At 36.2% G+C, this 24120-nt stretch overlaps 1 protein-coding gene across 1 annotated transcript in view; it reads left to right on the forward strand.

Moving 5' to 3' along the window:
• Positions 1–24120, forward strand: part of LOC104378168 (adhesion G protein-coupled receptor A3-like) — a 293441-nt gene that overhangs the window by 126303 nt on the left and 143018 nt on the right. Inside the window, exon 7 of the mRNA XM_086616497.1 lies at positions 12572–12785. Coding sequence (XP_086472623.1) covers positions 12572–12785 — 214 coding nt within the window. The remainder of the gene's footprint in view (positions 1–12571; positions 12786–24120) is intronic.

The raw sequence follows: 24120 nt of genomic DNA on the forward strand, positions 1-24120 counted from the left end.
ATGTAGTGTTTCATCTACGTTGATGGGGGTAGAGTGGCCTCCCTAGGCTCAGGAACCTCTTTTTCAGAGGCTGTGAGTATCCAGAAACTGTGTTTGAATTCTGTTGTTGCTCTGGGTGCCTCACGTTTGTAAAAATCAACTGTGGTGTGTTTCACCTGGCTTAGAGGAGTTATTACAGTATGTTATTTTGAAAATGACATAAATGTGTATTCTGTTTATGGGTAGTGCACTGTTGGTTGTGATGAATAGAATTGTAATTGTTTACAACAAACTTGTAGGAAGAAACTGGGTTGGTTCATAATTTACTCATAGCTTTAACAGTCAATTAGGACTTTCACTATGGGTGACAGGGAATGAGTACTCCTAATACAGAGCTGAAGTTTTATCTGTATAAGACCTGTATGATTAGGTTTCCAGCATGCCTTAGAGGACTGTCTACTGAGAAAAGTGTTAACACTAAAGAAGAATAAAAATCCATCCTACTGAAAATAGAGGTGAGAAAGAATGGAAGATAATAGCTACAAGTTGTGAGAGTCCAACAGTGTTTGAATTATTACTCAGCCTCTGAATTCTGTAAACTGCCTTAAAGTGTTAGCTCATGAGTGAAATTAGCATCTTGTGACTCATCAAGTATTATTGAAATGTGCTCTTTTTGATATAATAGTCTCCCTCCTTAGGAGGGGTACTTCAAAGGGAGGGATACAACTCAGGGATAAATCCTTTTCTTGCTCCTGTATTCTGAAATACAATTCATTAAATATTTCATAGAAAATGTTAATAATATATTGGGAGGGAGGGGATATAGTTGTTAGGGAATTGTTTGTACTTAACCAGCACCTTGTCTTTTGTAGTTTGTCTCACTTCACTGAGAATCAGAGTATTCATCCTCTAAAGGAGCAGAGTCAGGTTAAAATGTAATCACTTTCTGCTCTGATGCTCTGTACCTGTTCACACTGAAACTGGTGCAAAGCAAAAAAAAGAGAGCACATTTATATTCTTTATGCACTCTTTCTCCTGCTATTCTTAAGAGATTTCTTGACCACTTTAACTTTCTTACATAGAAAGGTAGGAAGTGCTTTCATCATTACTTACCTACTCTCACACTTTGTAATTGTATTTATCATACTTAAATATGAGCAGAACATTAAGGTGTATGTCTCTCGGGCCATTTGCAGCTCCCTAGTCTATTTTCGTAAGTAATTTTTTTTTTTCAGTCTTATCTAAAATACCACAAAAATTCCAAACATTCAAGACATTTTAAATCATTTAGAGTAATACCACTGGGAATAAAGAGAACATTTTCTTTTCTGTACTTCCTGTATAAAGGACTTTCATTTTCTGAAGCAGCTTATTTTTCTTGATATAGTCTTAAAATACAGTGTGGCTTTAGCTGCTTTCTCAGCAACGGTGGAATAGTGATGTTTTAGATGCTAGAAATGTTGAAATGTCCTTATAATTTTACCTGATGTGCTTGTACATTGTTTTCCCTTCATCCCTAGCAGAGTAAGTCTTTGAAAGAAATATGTACTTTCAAAATGCCAAAAATAGAAACAAAATAGAAAAAAAAATAGTTTAATTTTAGAAAATTCTATCTTTGGAAGGAGTCTTTTTCAACAATTACATTTAAGCCTGAAATCAACCGAATGCATTCAGGTTCATTCTGCATCAGCTCTTAAGAATACTTTCAAGTATTTTGTGCTAGGGATATTGGGTGAGGAGATTTGAACTTGCTTTTTTCATATAATGACAAAAATTAATTATCTACATTGCCTTCAGAGTTTTAAAATTGTATATATCTGCACATAGATTGTTCTTAAAAGTTTTCTTTCCTGCATGAAATATATTGCAATAACAAATAACTACCTCAAAGTTAACAAGGAACATTTTTTCTTCATTTGTTTCTTTCATAGTACACGCAACATTTTTTGATCTCATTTGTTGTGTACTTAAACTTAGGAATAGGTTTGAGATTATTGTTTCAACTATTTCTTAATTTACAAGTCATTCTTACTACATTGACACAACGTAAATATTGAACTGGGAGCAGGAGGGGCGGTTCAGTATGTAGTAACTGACTAAATTCAAAATCTCAAGTACAAAGAACAATGGATTAATTATCCAGATTTAGATTCCAGTCCTGCAGTTTCTTTGCAGCCTGCAGATAGCCTGCTGCATTCATGCAGAGCATCATTGTATTCGGGAATATGTAGGATCAAGACTTCAGCTCCAATTCTGCAGGGAGTGCCTAATTTGTATGAATAGGTCTAATTATATTGAAATAGGAATATTCACATTAGTAACCTTTCACAGGACTAGGTTTTGCAAGGTATGGATAGCGATACAATTAACTATGGTTAAATCCTCTGGGAATTGTTTCTGGTTTACAATGTCAACAATTCAGGATTTTCTTTAATAAAAAATATTGATAATAATAGTATGTCAATAAATCAAATAATGTAACTGTACATTTTGAATCTTTCAAAGATGAGTATGGTAGATTCATTCTCTATCAGAGCTAAGTGACCCATTTTAAATATCAGTTTTCAATAGATAACCATTTGGTAGCATGAGACCAACAATCCTCAGACCTTTTGGCTCCAAATTCTGGGTTTCTCATCCTAGTATGATCAGTCTCAAACTGGGGAAAGAAAAAAAAAACACAGGAATATAGTGCCCCACATTGAAATGAAACATTATTATCTGATTTCTTTAGTGGTAATTTAGAACACTGCTACAAGGTTGGGCCAGAAATTTGATAGCACTTAAAACTTATAAGCGTGAAGTAACAGAATTATTAAAGTGGTCATTTGAGAAGCTTAAAGGATGAGGTTTTACTGCTATGTATTTTCTTGCATCTGTACTCACACAAGAAAATATAGTTCAACAGAACTTTTCACCCCTGAAATCTCATTGATTTAGATGTTGCAAATGTACCCAGTTTGTTTTTCTTCCCATAGCTTAGTCTTAAACTACATCAGCAGTTTTTAATGTACAGTTTTGTCAATTTTCTACATTGTCTTTGCCTACTTTCAAAATAAGTAAAGGAAAATTTAGCTAAGATGTAGTGAGGAGAATATCAGCAAACGAAGCTTCTTTAATCTTCAAAACTTTGACCCTTGCAGGCTTGACTGGACATCTCCAAAAGCTAGTTGCTCATGAACAAAGCAATGGTAAGACAGACAGGCTCAAGTAAGGCCCGTGGAGTATCCTGGAAGATATATTCTTTATTCTTACATGGTAACTTGTACATTAAAAAAATAGGGTTAAATTTTATACGGGTAATTTCTAGATAAAATTATATAAGCTTCCTTGCCAAACCTGTGTTAATATTGTCCAGTTAACAGCACTTATTACAGTTTGTTGTAATTAATCTTAATTGTTCTAATGGGGAAGTTCCCTATAAAGCCTCCATCCTAATATCCTCTGTTCTAATTAAGTGGAGTATACCACAGTGATATTTCACATTTTTATAGCATATTTCATCATACAGCACTTACTTTAATATATGTGTAAAAATAACTGTAGAGGTCTGCAGCTTCTGACACTGTCAGCTAGGCTGAGAGGAGTTTGGAATGGAAAAATTTCATACAATGATCGGAACAAGTTCTTACTTCAACAAAACTGTCACTTGTTCAGCACCTTTTATGACTTTTACATTTCTTTTTTGTTTGGCGTCATTGCAGCATGGATGGGTACTCATGCTGCCAGCTGGACTCTGGGGTATTAGGAGCAATCACTGCCACTCTTTGGACCTTCCTGCTGCCCTGACTCCTTGATCTGAGTGTCTAGTGATGCTATGAAAATGAAAAGAAGATGGTGCTTAATGTTTGGAAAGATGACTGCTATTACTGCACTTCTCAGATAGAGCTAATCAATATGTTTTGTAGAGCTAGGTGCTTTATCCTTGACACTGCTCAGCCATTTTTATTAACTGCAAACTGTGATGAGTGTGTGTAGCCATGAGCCTGCCAGCTCGCTTGCCATAAGGATAATTTGAGTAATCAAAATTAGCTTTCTAGCAATGACTTCTGACTCTTGCCAGTGAAGGAATTTGTGTTGATAAATCTTCCAATACCACAACTGTCAATATGTCATGGCCTTCAAGTTTCAAGATGTGACAAATATTCAAATGCTCCCCAGCTTCTAAAGCAGACTTCTGGGACAATTTGAAAATTAGAAATTGAAAAGTGACAGCAGTTTTATTTGACAAGGAAGAAATCAGTGATGAAAAAACTCTTTGCCCATTCTTTTAAATTTCTGCTTGATATGCCAATGCAAGACGTGGACTTTGTTTTGTCTGCATGCAGATAATATTTTTGATTAATTGATTGGCTGGAATGAAACCTTGAATTTCCTATTGTGGAAATTTTTCAAGTGGGCTGTTGCCATTTTACAAATTAATGTTATGATATTTGACATTTATGTTAAATGCTATTAAGAGAAAAAGAGAAACCTGCTACCTCTGTATTTCTCTACCTCTACTTTCCTACCAAGTAAATCACTGCTGTCATCAATAAATAAGAAAGTGTTTTTCCACTGCTCCTCACTTAAACTAATTGTAATGGACACAACACGCATCAGTCTCTAGACACAGTGCAAAACTGATAATTTATTTTCGCAGGGGCTTATAAATCTGAGCAAAACTACTGTAGAGAAAAACAAGTTAAATAATTTTGTCATGGCTGGACTTGTCATCCACCTGCGGAGTGCTGGCTGAAACCTGTATGAGTTGGATTTGCAAAAAATGACTAGATCTGAATTGCACTTTTTTCAGCTCAGTTTTCCTTACTTTCTACACAAGTGTAATTTATTTTAAATGCACATTAATTTAATTACTTTAATTTGTCCTTCATAGCATCCTTCTCTCTAAATTGGAGAGATATGGATTTGATGGATAGACTGTTCAGTGGATGAGGAACTGGTTGGATGGTTGCATCCAGAGGGTAGTAGTCAACGGCTCAGTGCCCAGATGTGGAGATTGATGATAAGTGGTGTCCCTCAGGGTTCTCTATTGTGACCAGTGCTGTTTAATATCTTCATCAATGACATAGTGGGTTTGAGAGCACCCTCAGCAATTTTGCAGGTGACACCAAGCTGAGTGGTGTAGCTGACATCCCTGAGGGGTAGAATGCCATCCTGAGGGACCTGGACAAGCTTGAGAAGTCGGTCTGTGTACAAGTAAAAGGTCTTATACCTGGGTCGGGGCAATCCCCGATATCAATACAGGCTGGAGGATGAAGGGATTGAGAGCAGCCCTGCAGAGAAGGACTTGAGAGTACTGGTGGATGAAGACCTGGGCAGGAGCTGGCAATGTGCACTCGTAACCCAGAAAACCAACTGTATCCTGGGCTGCATCAAAAGAAGCTTGGCCAACAGGTGGAGGGAGGTGATTCTGCCCCTCTGCTCTGCTCTCATGACACCCTATATGGAGTACTGCATCCAGCACAGGAAAGACATGGAGCTGTTGGAGTGGGTCCAGAGGAGAGCCATAAAGATGATCCAAGGGCTGGAGCACCTCTCCTATGAAGACAGGCTGAGAGAGTTGGGATTGTTCAGCCTGGAGAAGAGAAGGCTCTGGGGAGACCTTATTGTGGTCTTTCAGTACTTACAAGAAAGACAGGGAAAAACTTTTTAGCAGGGCCCATTGTGATAGGACAAGGGGCAATGGCTTTAAACTGAAAGAGGGTAGATTTAGATTAGATACAGGGAAGAAATTTTTTACAATAAGGGCAGTGAAACACTGAAAGAGGTTACCCAGAGAGGTGATAGATGCCTCATCCCTGGAAACATTCATATTTAAGTTGGACGGGGATCTGAGCAACCTGATCTAGTTGAAAATGTCCCTGCTCATTGCAGGGAAGTTGGACTAGATGACCTTTAAAGGTCCCCTCCAACCCAAACTATTCTATGACTCTAATAAATCTGAGAAGTTATGGAATCCGAGTGATTCTCAGTGAGACTGTCATCCAAAGCTATGATTGTAGCTCTTCGTGGCATAGCTACCCTGATTTTAATCTTCTGGTTTGTAGACATAGAGTATAGTTATGAGTTAAGCAAACCCGGGTAGCAGAAGCATCAGTAGCAGTGAACTGTGAAGCTCCCTGTACTTCTAACTCAGGATAAATCCTGTGACTGTCCCTGCAGCAGCATCTACATTCTTATCAGTGCCTCAGCCCACTGACTCTGCTATGTCTGTTCATGAGACATACACCCTTTCTCTCTCTTTTTCTCAGCTTTGATGGCTTTACAGAAGTTTGCAGGAGTAAAACGCAATACAAAAAACTCAAAATAAAATAGCGTATGTGCCTGAAGTCTTGCTCTTTGGTTAGTAGCTACCATTTCAGTGTAGCACTTATCATTACAAAGTAAACATAAACCTGTGATTTAATTGTGAGATGCTGCAAAAACAATGCATCTACCTTATGTTCCTGTCTGATAAGCATGTATGAATGTGAAAGGAACTGATAAAATGGTGTAGAATATGCCTTGCCCTGCCAGCATTATGAAGTAGGTGGAAATAAGAAGCTATTACACAAACAGAAGCTTCACTTTTTCTGCAGTGAGCGGTAAATGAATATTATACAAAGCTTTCTTGTCTCAAGCTGAAAAGACTTATTTTGATGTGTTTAATACATGTTGGCATCTGTATTTTCTTGATATTATGTTAAAATTGGAGCCAGACAAAGCTTTTATTAAAACCGAAGCTTGGCTCCAGTTCTGTATTCATTCTTGACTTCCTTGGCATATGGCACTGTCTGTAACCTTCTACACCAAACCTTTTGTTATTGTCAGCAAATTTTGCAATATGGAAATTGGCATTGGTGTACTGGCACCTCCCCTTCTTGGCAGAACTGGCCTTCAGAGCAATTCGGATAATTCTCTTTTCTTCAGTTCCATTCAGAAAATATCAACATGTATAATTTGCTGTGTCAGCAATTCAATTTTTTAACTAATGTTTTTCAATTTGGTTTTCCTCATTTTCATCCGTCCTTTTTATTGGACCAGTTCCTTTGCTTTGTCCTCACTTCCAGCTTTCCCCCACTGTGCTTTCCCTGCACATTTCTTTCCCACTGAGATTGTATACAAATATTAGAGCTCTAACTCACACTTTTGTCAGCAGGATGTACTGCGCTCTGTAGGCACACTCAGTTCAAATAAAAAGCCCATTGGCAATACAATAAATCAAGTGATTAACAAGAAGCAAAATGCCAACCTCTGGCTTTTTTCTGTCCGAGAAGCTTGTGGTGCACTATAGCAAGCTGAATTTTCTACCAAGAGGCAGAAGTCAATGGCATATCCTGAGACATAAGCACTGTAATACTGCACTGATGTCTGGGCAACTTGGAGAAACCTGTGGATTTTCCTATTTCTGACTGTGTAGAAGCTGCCAGTATCAAACAAAGCCAGTTAATGTGGGCCAGAAAACATATAACAAAAAACTATGGCTATGGTAAACTGAACAGCGGCATGCTCTAGTGTAGTAAACCAGGATTAGAAATCGAGTAGCTATTTGGCTGCAGAGAGTTGTGCTGCCCAGGTTATAGGTTGTGCAGGTGAAAATGCAACAAACATGGCTGGAGGTAGAACGTAGTTTCATTTTTCTCTAATCGTGTCTCCAGTACCCTGTGCTGGTCATGTTGGCCAATGACTAGTTTTTAGGCAAACCTATTGCATGGGCCAGCTTTTGTACTTACAGACTTCCTTTTGGTCATTCACCTAGAAAACAATAGTGTCCATTCTAAGTGCATACATTCTAAATATGATCATATTATATTTAAAATGTAACAAAAATACAGGTTAGAAATGCAGTGTATGTTATGTCTTACAAACATTTGTGTTCCATATATGTCCAATGACAGCAGTATTTCCTTCACATTCTTCTTTCCATCTTTTAAAACAGTAAACAAAAAAAAAAGGCCAAAATCAGAAGGAGAATTGAACAGTTTTTAAAATCTCAAGAACTGAATTGTAAGGAAAAAGGCGGAAAGTGTTTAATTTGTGTGCATACATGTGAGATAAATTTGTTTTATAAAGATATTAGCGACATACTCATAGGAACATTTCTTTAGTGCTTCAGTGCACCTTGCTCTTTTCTATTTTAGCTAATCGTTATTAAAATAATTTCTATTTTCTTTTTTAACTTTATATACGTCTTAGGGCACTGCATACATTAAAATGTGCATGGATATACTTTCTGTGAGAAGGACTCTTAAGTGATACTGTAATTCAGAGGTATTTGTGGAACCTAATTCCTCCTCCCCATGTCCTCAGTGTTCTAGTTTAGAGCTAATCTGGAATAGAAGACTGGATAGCATAAAGAATCTGGCCTTCATTCAACAAAACCCTTTTCTGCTGAGAAATGAAAGATAAAGATGTAATTACTGTAATGATGGGTTAGACCTTTAGATTCATGCTGCAATCAGTGATTCCTGTGGTGCTCTGCTGCAATCATGGTTTAGTGCTGACTAGAGAGACAAGACAGGTAGAGACTGTAAAACACTCCAGCAGCCCTAGATTGAGATGCCTATAGGAGAGTCACACCTCTCATTTGCAGATGGTGGAGCTGGCTCCAAACTCGAGGGCAGCAGAGTGGATTGTCTTGGAAGCAGAATCTTGGAATATTTTTTCATGTGTGTCAAAATCAAATAAATAAAATCCCCCATAGTTTATCCCTCCTCTCCCACGATACAGTAGTGAACTGTAAATTGATTTCAATCTTATGAGGCTGTTGTATCTGACACACACACACACACATATATAAGCATCGGAGATTATATATACTTATTTTGTCTTTAGTAATCACATAATCAAAGAGAAAATTTCTCTTGTGTTAGGGATATGATTGTCACAGCTCTTATATTTCAAGTGCTGTCAAATCAATGCCAAAATCATTCTAAATACTTTCAGAATTTCTACCTTTCTTACTTCTTACTTGATTCTCAAAGTCAAGCTTGAAAATGTGAACAGCATTAGTAAATACTTTAATTTTTATTTTGAATTTGAAGGATTGTTGGATTATGGTTTAAAATAAGTATTTCGAGCTGATACTGATGGAACTATACAATCATTTTACAGCCATTCAGGATAACGGGTATTGGCCCTAATCCTGAAACTCTTACTGATGCAATTAATCCTTATATCTGTGAGCTGTGTCACTGAAGTCAACTGGAACTTTTGCTTGAGTAATAATTGCAGAATCAGCCTCAGTCATTTAAATCATGTTTATCCCTGGAAAACAACTGAAAATTAGCTCTGGTAATCATTTTTTTGTAGACCCCACACAGGTGAAAAGCAGATGGTTTATAGAAGTACTTATGCGTACCTTCCATGCTCTGCAAATGTCATAACGCACAGAAATTTTATTAGTTTCACTTTGAAAATGAATTTGCAGCATTATTTGTCAATTTGGCCAGTCCAAATACGTACATTGCTGGTCAGAAGGATATCCTAACCTAATGGTAAACCAGAGATATATTAGATTCACTTTACATCTTTGTTGATGCTTAGAAGAATTTGCAAAGAAAAAGAAAATTAGTAGGTTATTGATATGACTGAAGTCAATCAAAGGGTCACTTTCTCCCTTTTTTCTGTGCTGCAGTATAAAAAGATTTCATTTATTTCTGCTCATTAATTGACAAAATCTGTACAGAACACTTAATTCCTACTGCATTTCTGGGTTTGGTGATTCCCAAGGGTGAGCAACAGAATTTATAACGGGAGAGCCTTATATACCAGCTATAAAGGCAGAGATAAATTCGAAGCGATAGTGTTACGCTACATCCATGTGCCAGGCAAGTTATTTTGCTTGACTTAAGAAATATCAATACTATAGTTCACACTCTTACTACTTCATAGCCTCATGACGCAATTTGACACTCAATGCATGAGCAAAAACACTTGACAAGATATGATATGATATTCTCAGTTAAATATTACTGTATTAATGAGAAATATTTTATTTCTGAGTAGTATGTATTTCTGTTGCACTTGTGACAGTATGTTTAATTTTTCTGGGTTCCATTTTCAGAATCACTGTTAGTTTACGGCTAAATCCCACACCATGACTTTTCCTTACATTCCATAATTGACTTTGTAATGAAACACAAAGGTTGCAACCTTTTGGCGAGAGAGGTTCTCTCCATCTTCTAGTAAAAGCATTTAATGTAAATGACTGAGACCAAGCCTATAGCTATGGTGAATGAGGTATTAATCTTGTTTACTTTCTCTTCTTTTAGTTAGAAGCCAAATATCATATAAAAATACTAAGTATGTTTCAAGAAATTTTTAGTAACGCATCCGTGTCCACAAGTAATAGGCGAAATCAGAAGATAAACTACAGGATGTATACACAAGTACGGAGGGATTTCTGAAGCGTGCCCTTTATAGTCACAGCAGATTTACAACATTTCAGTAGACAGCAGCTAGCCCCTTAATCCTCTGTGTTCCTGGACAGCAGTATCACATGTTCACTCATGTACAAATCCCATGTATTATGCTGGCCAACGTTCTTACTCTGCAAAAAAAATAGAAGTGATCTCTCTCACTGTTCCTTCAAAACAGGTGATGAATATTGTATTTAACATTTAAATTCCCCAGTAGTATTGAGGGCCCAGATCTAGGTTTATAAATGCAACTTCTCACAGTTTAAGTGTTCCAAAGGCAACATCAGAATGACATAAAGAAGTGTGTTAGGGTGGGATGCTGAGTAAGGAGAAGAACAAACACTACTGGTTGTCCACACATTTTGGCAATTGTAGAATCAGTAATTATGGTTTGCAGTCTGGTTAGGCATGGTTAAGTTCATCTATATTTATTATGGGCAATAGAGGATTTTGTGGAGAAAGTTTAAGGAAGATAAAATGGTGAGTAATGAAATGGGAAAAAAAAAGAAAGTTAAAGTACTCATCAGAAAAATAGGTGTTTGAGATATTTACTAGAGGTGCAAATGTGGAAGGGTGACCTTTGAACTGACAACCTTGTAGGCTGGATAGATGTTAATGATGAGAGATCTTTTAGTGAAAACAGAAGAAAAATAAGGGAGAATAAGATCTAGCTTAAAAATTCTCTTTCCTCATCAAAGTGCAAGGTGCAAGACTGTAGGCATTTTGTCTAAGATGAGATTGCAGTAGTGAAGTTATAAAGTGACCCAGGCTGTCAGTTGTTTTGGCATTGTAGGCTGAGGTGAAATGTTGTATTTTAGGAATTATTGTGCAAGATGTTCATGGTAGTGTGTTCATCAATCACATATGTGAGTCCTTAGTATTTTTATTGCCTTTAGAATTTTGTGCAATGATAACAAAGTATAAGAAGTAGTAATTTTCTTCTCTTGCCTAAGGAGACTATATCAGAATGACGAAAATAAGGTTTTCATTTATTTCTTTTTATCTCATAGAAGATGATCTTTCTTTAGAGGCATAGCCTCTGTTTCAATTACCTTTCCTAAACTGCTCCTTTTCAATATTCTGCTACCAATTTAAAGAAATCGCATTAATCTCACAATGTAGAAAATATTTTACAAATAGAAAATATTTTACAGCAATTGTGTTAAGGTAGTTTCAGGATCTAGAAAGGAAAATGGAAGAAAACAAATACAGTCTACAGACACTGTAGAATTCGAAGGATGTAGCCTTCAATCTCTGTCAAATCCCTGAAATTAGCAGACTTTCAGCAGTCACAAAAATGTATATGCATTCCAAATTTACAACATTATTCATTTTTTAATTGTGTTTATGTATTTGTGTATGTGATAATGGCAGTTGTTTTTTTGTAAGATTCTGCTTAGAATAAAAATATGCAGTATTCTTATTATTAGGATATTACTTGGAGAAAAATAGGAAAGAGAAAATTCATAAAATAAAGATGGTGAAATGTACTCCACTGTTAAAAAGTAGAAAGAGCTATTTAGATAAATATTTAATGTTGAGTAAACATCTGGAGAGTAAAGACCTGTGGAAGAGGCAGAAGGAAATAGGGACAGGGAAATGAGAAATCATAGGGACAGCTGCACTTCAGGAGAAAGTTTAACTTGTGCTATTAGCCTTATTACTCTCCAAATCCCAGGCATATGAGATACTTTACGCTCTGTAGAGTGAGTAAATTTTTTTCTGGAGCATGGTGGGAATTTCATCCACTGACAGGGAAGTGGTCTTATAAACGCTAACTGTACCTACATTAATAGCCATATTTTTTCTTTAATTGGAAGACTGATTTTTTTTTTTTTTCTGTAGTAAAGCATCCCGCTTTGAGTAGGAGCTGGACTGCAGCATCTCAAGAGATCCTTGCCACTCTCACCCATACTGTGAACTGTTCTGTGGAACCCTTTTTCTCTAGCTATTCTCGTAATCCTTTATTATCTGAGCTCACATCAATGGAAGAAACACGATCTCTAGAATTCACAACATGATCAGACTTAAGTTCGTGGGCATGTCTTTTCTATTGGTGCTTTAATGTTAAGATCTAGGAAGCTAGAATTGTGTACAATTATTTCACTTCACAATGTTGATGAGAGGAATTCATTGTGAGGGGTTATTTTCCTATTGTTTTGTTTTGCTTTGTTTTATTTTCCCTGCAGCTGGGCCTCTGGAACTCCCTCTTTTTGAGCTGATCCCATCACAAAGACAAGTGGTTTTTCATGGAGACCGCTTGCCTTTTCAGTGCACTGCAACATACGTTGACAATACCACCCAAGTACATTGGTACCACGCTGGTCGTCTGATCGAGACAGATGAAGAGAGTGGGATATTTGTGGAGGACAGCATCATTCATGACTGCTGCTTAATTACACGGTAACGTATACCCCTTGTAATAGTCAAACTTGTGGGCAAAGTGAATGGATGCAACACTTGCAATAAGCTTCATTAAAACACGCATCAGGAGTTGTTTTATTTGAAGCAATTCAGTTGCATGCATGAAGCAGAACACCCACAGGTATAGGTTTTTTGTGGCTGTTAATGGCTGTGGTTCCAAATTGTATTTATTTTGTCTGAGTATCCAGATTAGAGTAACTATGGGTTTGAAACAGATAAAAACAGTGTTTCTTATTCAGTAAACCATGAAAAGAAACTAAATTTAGAATAGCTTCAGTAGCATATTGAGAGTGGCTTACACCCTAACTACTTCTTCCTGACACCATCTAGGAGATTGATCTACCTGTGAAGAACTATTGATTTGAAAGGCTTGGATTAATTTTTGTAGGCTCCAGTATACTGGATCCTATATTCTTTAGTTAAGTACTCTCATACTTTTTTATTATTAGAATTTTTCTCAACTTTCTCTGACTTTTAGTACCTGTGTGCCTCTGTGTGCTTGAGAGAGAGAGATCTACAGAAACCTTTGCGGGTGTTAGAAAATCAAGAGGAATGAAATAGGATAGGTTTCTGTTTTGGCAATGACCATATAGTTTCATTTTTGCTTCAGTTTTCCCATTTAAATCTTAATATATTATTATAAATCTCTGTGTTTGTTTTTTGTTTTCATCGGAGTATGGGCTTCTCACTAAAAGCTGCTAAGCTGTTGTACACATCCTTTTGTCCTCTGCCAATTTCCATCACTGATCGAAAAAAGCATCTGATGATGTGTCGATGTTCTGCCTTTCTCTTTGTAGAAGATGGAGTGAAAATAGCTATGCTAATTAGCTCTGGATCATCATTAACATCTTTTCACTCAACCAGTTTCTATTAATATAATTGACCTGAAATGTTTCTTGAACTATCAAATGAAAGTTACGAAGGGAGTCAAATTAATTCCTCTCCACTGGGGTCTTTCAGCTTTATTGATTTTAATTTCATCTGCTCACTGATTATTTTACCCCTTTTGGAGTCCTATAGATCTAGAGGCGTAGATCTGACCTATTGTCATAGCTACTGGCTTTCTTCTAATACCAATGTGTATGGCTGTAACGGATAATGAAAAAGACTACTAGACCAATTAGTATGGTAATGCCAAGTGCATGAGCTATTAAATAACTGCTGAGTCACTTAAATTAAAGTGTGTTCTTCCTATTTCCATGATATCAAAATGAAAAGACATGCTGTTAATCTCATTATATTTTTCAACTGAATTAGATTTTGCACTATATAAGCAATTTGTAGAGCGTAGTAATAAACTGAAATAAATTATCTGAAAATGTTAAGTTTTTCAAAATATCTAGCCTTTTTAAAAAGCTAGTTTAGAAGTAGCTTGATGGAAGCTTACTTTACATCGCTTAATTTTTGCCAGGCTATAAATTAAAATAATTATCTACCATAACAATATTTTAATAAGGACAGTTGATCTGCTACCTACCTTGTTTATTGTGCCATTAAGTAATAGGTGACCTTGTTTGCTCATGTTGCAGTATGTCCTGGGACCACGTATTCAGAAAAAATGTTTTATAAATATGTCATTTTTAAATAAAATGGTCATCACTCTATTTACTGATATAGACTGGAAAAATACTTTGACTCATAAAAGTTATGCGATACAAACTTTCAAAATAAGACAAAATATTTTTTAAATTAAACTCACAATCTTTAACAGCTATTTAAAAGCTTAAAACATTTTAATTGCTAATTTATTTCAGCTGTATGTTTCACTTCCCAACATAGTAGGGCATCAACCCTACATTTACTGTACAGCATGGTCCTTATCCAGTCAAAAACGCATATACTCACGCAATCATTCCTCTGCCTTAGAATCATAGAATGGTTGATCGAAGGACTGGTCAAAACTAAGTTACTAAAGGCATGAGAGACCTATACTTTTGATATTAGCTTTCAGAAATCATACTATTTTCAAGTAAATTTTTTTTTAATATGAATTATAGAGACGTATTGCCTCTTCATGTTGAAAATGAGAAAACATTGATCAAGTTATGATTTTAAAAACTCTCTTCAGCATTTCCTAATTTTAATCCCATCATCAAGATCATGTATGCTATAACTCCATTTATATGATCACTGTTATTATTACATGTTAAAATAATACGTAATAGCATGCTTACAGTATGTATTAATATGCTTGTTACATGCTATTACACACTAATTTGTGATAGTTCTTAAGACTAAAGCACAGTTGTTTGGGGCACTGTGAAACGTCAGAAAGACTATGCCTCCTTGAGGTCATCATATGTTAAGTATAAGATTTGGAGTAAAAATTAAGATAATTTAAAATCAGTCCTTACAGTGTCATATTTTGCCTTCCTATACCTCTTTACAGCCAATGTCCACTCTGTGGCTTTCTGTGATTGCAATAAAGGACAGGCTTTGGCTTGTGCTGCTTAGCAATTTAAAGATTCCTGAAGCTAGTTTTGAACAAAGAGATGAAGTCCTGTTCCAAAAGCTGCTTATTCAAACGTTTTAAGATTATTATTTTCTTGACTAGTTCCAGATATTTCTGGACATGGATTTACAACACAAATATCATACTAAACCCTTCTGTTTTATTAACTGACACAGTAGAAGGATAAAATATCCAAACGTGTATTTTTTGTCTTCTATGATAAAGCAGAATAAACTAAAATAAATGTTTTTGTTAAAACAATTAAGCTAAAGTTTTGAACTGCATTCCGGCCTGTGACATTTTTCTTGGCAAAGAGTATTCCCTTATAGGAGATCTTGAGAAGGTGTTTTCAATTCTGCTGCTAGCTCGCATTTACCATTTCTTGCCAAAGATAATAATATTTGATTTTGCTAATGTTGAATTTTCTGTCATTATGCCTGTGCATAAATTTCATAGTCATACATGAAAATGTAAATGTGATGTGGAGCTAATTTCCTATCATCTGTGAATGGATCTAGCTGAAGTTGTTACTTGTGTTTCCATGAAGACAGCCTAATTTCTGAAGCCTGGAGTATTAGATTATCAGTTTGATCGCAATAAGCGGCAATGAAACAATCCATATCCCTGAAGCCACATAGAAGGCAGATTATATATGATTCTCTGCAGCACAGTGTATTTCCCATTGTTCCCTTTCAGTGTTTGGAGAGGCTAGCAGGACAGTTACTAGAATATTAAACTAAAAAAGGAAAATATTTTAGTTTTATGAACCAAGCAACTCCACAGTAGTAGAGAGACTAATTTTCAGGAAGTTTCTTATTTACCACATAGACTATAATGACAATTTTAAAGTTGCTTTAGCTCTATTCTATAAATACTTGTGTAGAGTGTTTAACAGTGCTTATGTCTCTGACAGCTGTAATGGCTGCTCTGGGCCCATTACAGTTCACAAGTGCTCTTTCTGAAAACATTAAACTGTGTGGAAAGTTAAGAACCCATAAAAAGGAGTGTTATAACTGGAGAAATGAACATGTTCTTAACCTAGGAGAGCAGGTGTTAGCATCAGATGTGTTTTTCAGATGTAATTTTTGTTATGGAGATAAATTTGCCACTGGAAATACAGACTATTAGGTCTCAACTGTAATCCTCCACAAATACTGTTTTTTCTCTTAAATCCTGTCCTAAGTATTTCAGTCTTCTGAATACAGCTGCCAAATGCAGTTCTTAAAAACAGAAAAAAAAAAAAAAAAAAAAAAAAACGACACACCAAAAAACCTTAAGAATCTGTTTGGTTTTTTTTAAAGCATCTACTGCTTCCTTAGATTTTGACAGCAGTCAATGCCAGTAAGGATAGGTCAAAATTAAATAATGAAAGAAATAGTAATGTTTGAGATAAGACAATTATGTAACCAGAGCTGATCCTTTAGGTGTAACTGAAAGCTGCTTTTAGAGGTATATGATTATGTGAAAATCTCCAAAACTTCCATCTGCAAAAAAAATATCTGATATCAAGGAATAGTTTCAATCATGATCCACTTGCTGTGTAGTAGTGAAGACACTGGGAGAAAAATAAAAAGGGATGCAAAGTTGTGGATTAAAAATTACGATCATAACTTTTGTAATCGAAAGGTGGTTTGAATCCAATTAATTTTTAAGTGTTTGAAATTATCAGTGCAGCTATTAGTAAAGAACTTGGAACTTGGCTGATACAGTTTCACTAAAAGCATAAGGATAGTTTAAAATATGATTATTGTGATAAATGAATATGAGTACAAATCAATTCCAGGAGTAGGCAGGTGAGTATCATGACAAGTTTGAGACCCAGGCAGGCATACTGTATAAGAAAGAACAAAACTTTCAGAAATTCTGGGAGAAAGGTAGAAATTCTATGCCTATTTTTTTCTGGAAAGATTCTAAATGACCCCTGAACTCTCTTAACAGTTTGTGGCAAGAAGACATTTGGAAGAGATGTGAAGCAAGCAGTAGTGGCTTGGACTGATTCTAGGTTAAGAACATCTGAGAATGGAATATTGCTGATGAGCATGTTACTAGGCTGGATAACACAATTGGAAGTTCAAATATGTGTTAAATCATTACAATATATTGGAGATTCACTTTGCACAAGATTAAAAAAATAAATGTTAGAACAAATCCAAAGAATCAGATTCAGAAATGTAGATATTTCACAAGTGCTTTGTGTTCTGCTGTCATGAGCATTCAGAGATGAGTAGCTGGAGGTCATACTGAGAAAAGCCCAGGGAAATCAGAAGAAATTGTTTAGTACTGATATTTTGTTGGTTCACCTAATTGACTCTGCTTGACCCTTAGTCGTTGAGCAGTTAGGAAAGAAATGAAGGAAAATAACTTTAAATTGTAAATCAATGTTTCTATATTGTTTTGAGATTACTTTAAACCCTATAGCCAATGGTCTACAGCTTACTTCAGGCAACGTAGGCAGCAAAAGACTAGTAACAGATGTGCCTTTACCAGCAGCGTTCTCGTATATCAGACAGGAAGATAATATTTAAAGTTATTGCAGAATGTTACGAAATGCACAGGCTAAAGGTTTGATTATCTGAGATTAAGAGAATCTACATGTGAATTAATTTGGAAGATTAATTAAACTCAGAACTTTTCTCTAAACGTCTTTCAATTATGTGAATAAAACCCAATGACAGTTTTACCACTAATCAATTTAGGGAATAATTTAAAATATAACCTGTGAAAAAGTATGCCAATACTATGAAAAGCAAAAGCAGCAACCATGATACCCTCTACCATTAAAGGAATAGAAAATTATGTAAGAATTGTTCTGTGCCATAAAAAACTTCTGCTTAATTTGGGTAGCTGCTTATTGAAGCATGACTGAGAAATAAATATTTTCACAGAAAACATATGTAAGTATTTTGGGCTGATAGAATAAAAAAACCTAGAAAAATAGGAGTAAAAAAGTAATAGGTGAAAAATTTTTATGGAGTCCTTCTCGAAGAACTTTGAAAGAGTACCCTTTTTTGATGTTGTGATGTTGAGACCAGGTTGACAAGATGCCTGTCGGGGAAGTTTCCCGGCTGCTACAATAGAAAGCACCTGTGCCTTGTTAGGACAGGTGCTGTGAGTCACGTTGGTCAACCGGAAACCACGTGACTCATGGATGGATAAAGGTGGGACACTCCCAAGAGGGAGTGGGGCATTTCCCTCCTGGAGTTTGGAGTGGCAGGAGCCCCCTAGAGAGTGAGAGTTGGAGCTCTCTGTTGGACTAAGATAGCAGTGAGTTTAGAAGAGCCTTCTGATTGTGGAATACGTTGTGGTCGCAACAGCCGTTTGGTTGCGACCCATTGGGAGAAGACACAGGCAGTCCGCGACAGATGCCTTTCACTAAATTTTGACCTCTCACTTCCTCTCACTTTCATCTTCAATCTTCCATTTCCTGCAGCTATGTATGGGTCCATACAGCCACACCACTGAAATGAAATGTTAAGTTCAGTATTAAGAATGAAAATTAGCGCTTCCCTCCCGCCCTGCCGCCAGCAAGGAGAATCAATAGAGTTTTGCTTTGACATTTTAGAGCCAGAGTGATTTTAATCATAGAATCATAGAATGGTTTGCGTTGGAAGGGACCTCAAAGATCATCTAGTTCCAATCCCCCTGACATTGGCAGGGTCACCCACCACTACACCAGGTTACTCAAAGCCTCATCCAGCCTGGCCTTGAACACTTCCAGGAATGGGGCATCCACAACTCTCTGGGCAACCTGCTCCAGTGCTTCACCACCCTCATTAGAAAAAAATTGCTTCCTTATATCTAATCTAAATCTACCCTCTTTCATTTTAAAGCCATTACCCCTTGTCCTATCACTACATACCCTTGTAAAAAGTCCCTCTTCAGCTTTCTTGTAAAACCCTGTAGGTACTGGAAGGCTGCTAGAAGGTCTTCTCGGAGCCTTCTCTTCTCCAGACTGAATAACCCCAACTCTCTCAGCCTGTCTTCATAGCAGAGGTGTTCCAGCCCTCCGATCATCTTCGTGGCCCTCCTCTGGACTCGCTCCAGCAGCTCCGTGTCCTTCAGTGGCCCTTCAAACAGCTGCATTTATACAGCTGAGGAGATGCTGCACTGCAGCAGCAGTTTGGAGTGAACATCCCAGGACTGGCTTTTTTTAAAATTACTTTTCCTGTAATCACCAATATAAGGTATAATTATGCATGTTCTCTCAGTCCAGACAGTAGCTTGTAACTTTGTGCATCATCTGTGATTATCAGAGCAGTTCTAACATGCCCAGACTCTGATGTACTCCTTCTACCAATTCAATCAGCTTAGATACTGGTGAAGCAAACCATTTCTTTAAAGCAAAACATGTTAGAAATATTAAAACAAAAAACTGAATTACTTTTTTCTTTTCATGCGTTTCAATCTATTCAATATAGAGAACATGTTGTAGGACATACTCCTTATGGACTTATAGAAAGCTTTTTTATTCTAGTAGCACACTGGAATTCCACGAAAGAGGTCCCAGCCCCTTTATCCCTACAGGATAAAAGAACCCTATTTTTAATTGTTTATGGTATTTTGATTGAATGACTCTCGGTCATGGCAAAATAAAGTTTACACAGTTGGAGACACACTGTATACTGGAGAAAGAATAGAGATTGTTCCTGAAGTACTTATGTAGGAACCTACTGTTTTACCTCCTTTTTAGATTTTCCCAAATTTCTTGCAGGTCAGAAAATAAAACAGGTCGATATTCTAGCCCTAATATACAATTACTCTATCCCATGAAGTATTCATTAAATAATTAATTTATACATTTATAACATCACCAGTGACTAGAAAAAGTGGGAAATTCTGTAAAAGCAGTGTGCCTTTGACAAATAATTTGAAATTGTAAAATTATGGTAGTAGGTTTTTAGTTTGTTTTATTTTGTGTATTGTTTGGGTTTTTTTGTGGGAGGTGTTCGGTTGTGTTGTTGGTTTTTTTTGCTGGTCTCAGTGGCACATACTCAAATAATCACGAATTGTCATAAGTAGGTTGATACTTCTGAATCATCTGGGAAATATTTTACTTTAAAAGCTTTTTTATGTAATTTTGGCTATTGGACTGATTGTCACAGTATTATTTTTACCTAAGAACTTCTGATAGTGTACAGGTCACAAGAGTTATGCTAATGAAATAAAGCTTCCTCTGGAAATAACACTGCAGCATACAGACTACTTAAGGGCAGATGAAAGGCATACAGCAGGTGTAGCACCATTTCCCCACAAGACTGCAGTTGTGTGCATCCTGCAGTCAAGCAATTTGCTGGCAGAACAAAATTAATAACAATAAACACATTTAAGCATCTCCAAATCTTTCACCAACTGACGAAGCAGCTCAATGATAGACAACTGATTCATGAAGTACTTTAAATAAGCCCTGGCCCAGGTGTACTCTCCAGGTAGCTTTACAGCACTGTGCCATCACAGACCTGCTAGCTGGCTGAAAGTTTCTCCAGCAAGAGAAAGCTTTGAGTGCTCTGGAGCTGTCGATACCTTTTTTCTTCCCTCCTCACTTTACATTCTCAGCTAGCTAGACTGTCATGTATTGACTCTAGGACTGTGGGAGTATGCCCTTCAATGCAGCGTGGTAGCTGGTAGTTTGTCTCTACCTGAAAAGCTCAATGAGAGACAACGAATCAAACTTGTTGTAGTATGTTGTAGAGCTATTTAGATTTCTGACTCCATTTCTGAAGATGATTCAGTAGAGTCATTCTAATATTAGCCCTATTTGTTTTCACAATTTTAAGGAACAAATTGATGATATATAAATGTAAGTCACAGGTTCTCTGACATCCACCTATAGAAAACACATCTCTCTGTTGGGCAAATGTTTACATATCAGATGGATGATATTAGACTGTGACAACATTTTTGAACATTTGCATTTCAATCAAAGTAATTTAAGCAATACAAAAGAAAATAAAGCGAGATGGGTTACTACCTGCTATGTGGGTCTTTTCTCCCATATTGGAAGTAGGGTGTTTTTTTTTCATTCTGTCAATATATTGTAGTTAAAACTAAGTCCTTTCCATTGGCATCTCTGAAGTCAAATCCAACTGTTGTCGTGCTCCTAGCATACTGATGTGAACAAATTAGCTGATAGATAAATGATAGTAAAAGTATGTTATAGCACATTATGTTTCTTGAATAGCTGCAAATGACATTCATTGGTAAGTTATGTTTTGTTTGTATATTCAATCAGAAGAAACAGAAACTGGTGTGTATTGAATTTCCTATGTGTATGACAAATTGATTACAAAGATATTTGCTAGACATCTAGCAGAAAATGACTACCAACTTTAATCTTTAATCTTCCTTTTCTCTTGCTGTTGCCTGGACACCAGCTTTCTTAAAGGCCATCAGCCTTCTAAAGCTGTTTCTTTCATGGGTATAATTTTGTCATAGAGATCAGACTAGTAATTTAAGCTCAGTTAAAGTGCCTAGATTTACACATTCTGTCTTCGTTTTCCATGTTTTAACCTTATATCCCCTATGAAAGGCTGCATTCCAAGCAGCAGTGTACTCTGGAGACTAACACTCATTTTTTAAATTCTGTGTTAGTATTAATAATTTAGGGTGGTATGGGTTGGAGGCAGGTTATGCAGACTTTCTGCCTGAACTGTAGAAAAACATTCACTGTTTGTCTGTCTGAGGAAGAATATGAGGAAACCTAAATGTTATCTGTGTTTGAGTAATTAATTTTTTTTTTCTTTAGGAAGAGCAGTTGTTTCTTCCCAAGTCTTAAAGGAACTCAAGTTAGACTTTAAAACCTTTCTTGTGGAAAGCCAATCAAAATATGGTGTTAAAATCTCCTCTTTGTTTGTTACTCTGTTTCCTGGCATGCAAATGACTGCTGGGGTATACAGTAAATGTCGCTAAGGTATTACTTCAGGACATGGTTGAGTAACTTTGCATAATGAGACCTACTTCTGATTGTCTAATTAGTTATGCATAGCTGTAGCAATGCAAAACTATGCCTCAAATAGAAATCTATTGTTATTGGTTACTTGATTCTATGGGTATGGCTTCTGCCTGTATTATGGTTCCTCTCTTTGTAATGACCAATGCCACAGGCTTCTATTGAATATTGTAACAACTTTTTCATACAATTGCATCAGCTGTACATTTTAGTTCATTTTTCAATATGCCAGTCATCATATTTGAAAAAGGAATCCTACCATGCATTAATTTCCCAGTACAAAGAAGAAACATAGATGTTCTCTTTCTTTCTTACAATGTTTTTACTTAGGCCACTGTAATTTCAAAAGAAAACTTGGGAAAAGCTTGCTAGTCATCCTTTTGTTCTCATAAGGTAGCAATCTTCATATTCAATTTGTCTTGATCTCATGCATGTCTGACTTTGGTTTATGTCTTGGTAGGTCAAAAATTTCCACAAAAGTAGCAACTATCACACCTCTGAGGAGTGGGATATGATTGCTAATGTATGGGGAGTAGGAACTCTTTTGACTCATACTCCATCCTTAGGAAAACTTCATAGTAGAGGCAAGATCCTTTCATTTGTGGCCTGATGTTTATTAGTTTCCATGAGATAGAATAATCAAGAAAAGTATATAGCCCAAAGTGCCATCCTCTCTTCATTCCATTGTGGTCTACTCAGAGGCCTAAACCAGAGAGTGCTGCCATGTTCTCAAGTCACAGGAGAGTTCTTGCCTTTTATCAAAACTTGTTGCCATGGCCAAGAGAGATCAGGAATGCCTTTCTTCTAAGAGTAAGATAAACAATGGAACTTCTGGGCCTGCTAATGTAACTGTGTCAAGACTTAAAAAAATATGTAAATGACCTACTAGAAAATGTTATGAAGAGATTTAAAATTCTGTACAGGCCTGCTCTTTCCTTTTGGTCTGACCATGAAGTCACCAAGGATTATAAGTGGAGAAGGTGTTAAAGGATCAGGTTGACTGCTCTTTTTGAGAATTATGATACTTTTTATTTTTTTAATCTAGTCCTCCAAATTCTCCAAGGGTATAAGATCAATTTATCATTTGTCATATCCAGATGGTAAGTAAATGAACAGTTTCACCATTGGGCTTGCTATCCAAAATATTCCTAGAGGAATATAAATGAATGCATCATTTACAGTGGCCAGATGGCAATTCAGAAGACAATTCCATGTTTGAGTCATTATACAGCTTCTTCTATATTGCATAAACCTATTCTGGCTTATTTTGCTTCACCGTCTGAAATAAGGACCACAGAAGATTAGAGGTGTGAATGTGAAGATTTACTCATCATTTTAGAGAACTTGAACCAGTGTTCAAGTATTACATTTCTAGCAGAAGCAACATTGATGTTATCAGTAAATATTTGTCTGGGAAACTGAGAAACTTCATCTAATGACAGGAGGTCTATTTAGTGGCAGATAAATTTTCATCAGAACACGTTTCAGCAATTTAAATAACTGGAAAATGTACTCTTTTTCTTCATATTTATTTATCTTCATATTGATTATGTGTAAAACTGATAATATCTTCAAGTATTGCATTTACGTAAAATCACCATGGCTCTCAATTTTATCGGATTTATAGATTATATATAATGCATGTATGATTATGTATATTTTATAGGAAATATATCAAAAGACCAGTACATCTACTGAACATTTTATTCACTTGGGAAGTGTCCGGGTCTTGATCCCACAGATGAATATTTATGCTGCCTATTGTTTCAGTGAAAAAGAGCTTTTATGGATAATTGTTTTTGTAAACTCTAGGAATATATTCTTTCTTAGCTGTCTATAAAGATGATGTGAGATTTTTGTGACATGAAATAGAAGATTTAATTAGAACATTTTTATCATCTGGCTAATTTCACTTA

The sequence above is a fragment of the Tauraco erythrolophus genome, chromosome 9 (assembly GCF_009769465.1).
Source record: "Tauraco erythrolophus isolate bTauEry1 chromosome 9, bTauEry1.pri, whole genome shotgun sequence".
NCBI classification, from domain to species: Eukaryota; Metazoa; Chordata; class Aves; order Musophagiformes; family Musophagidae; genus Tauraco; species Tauraco erythrolophus.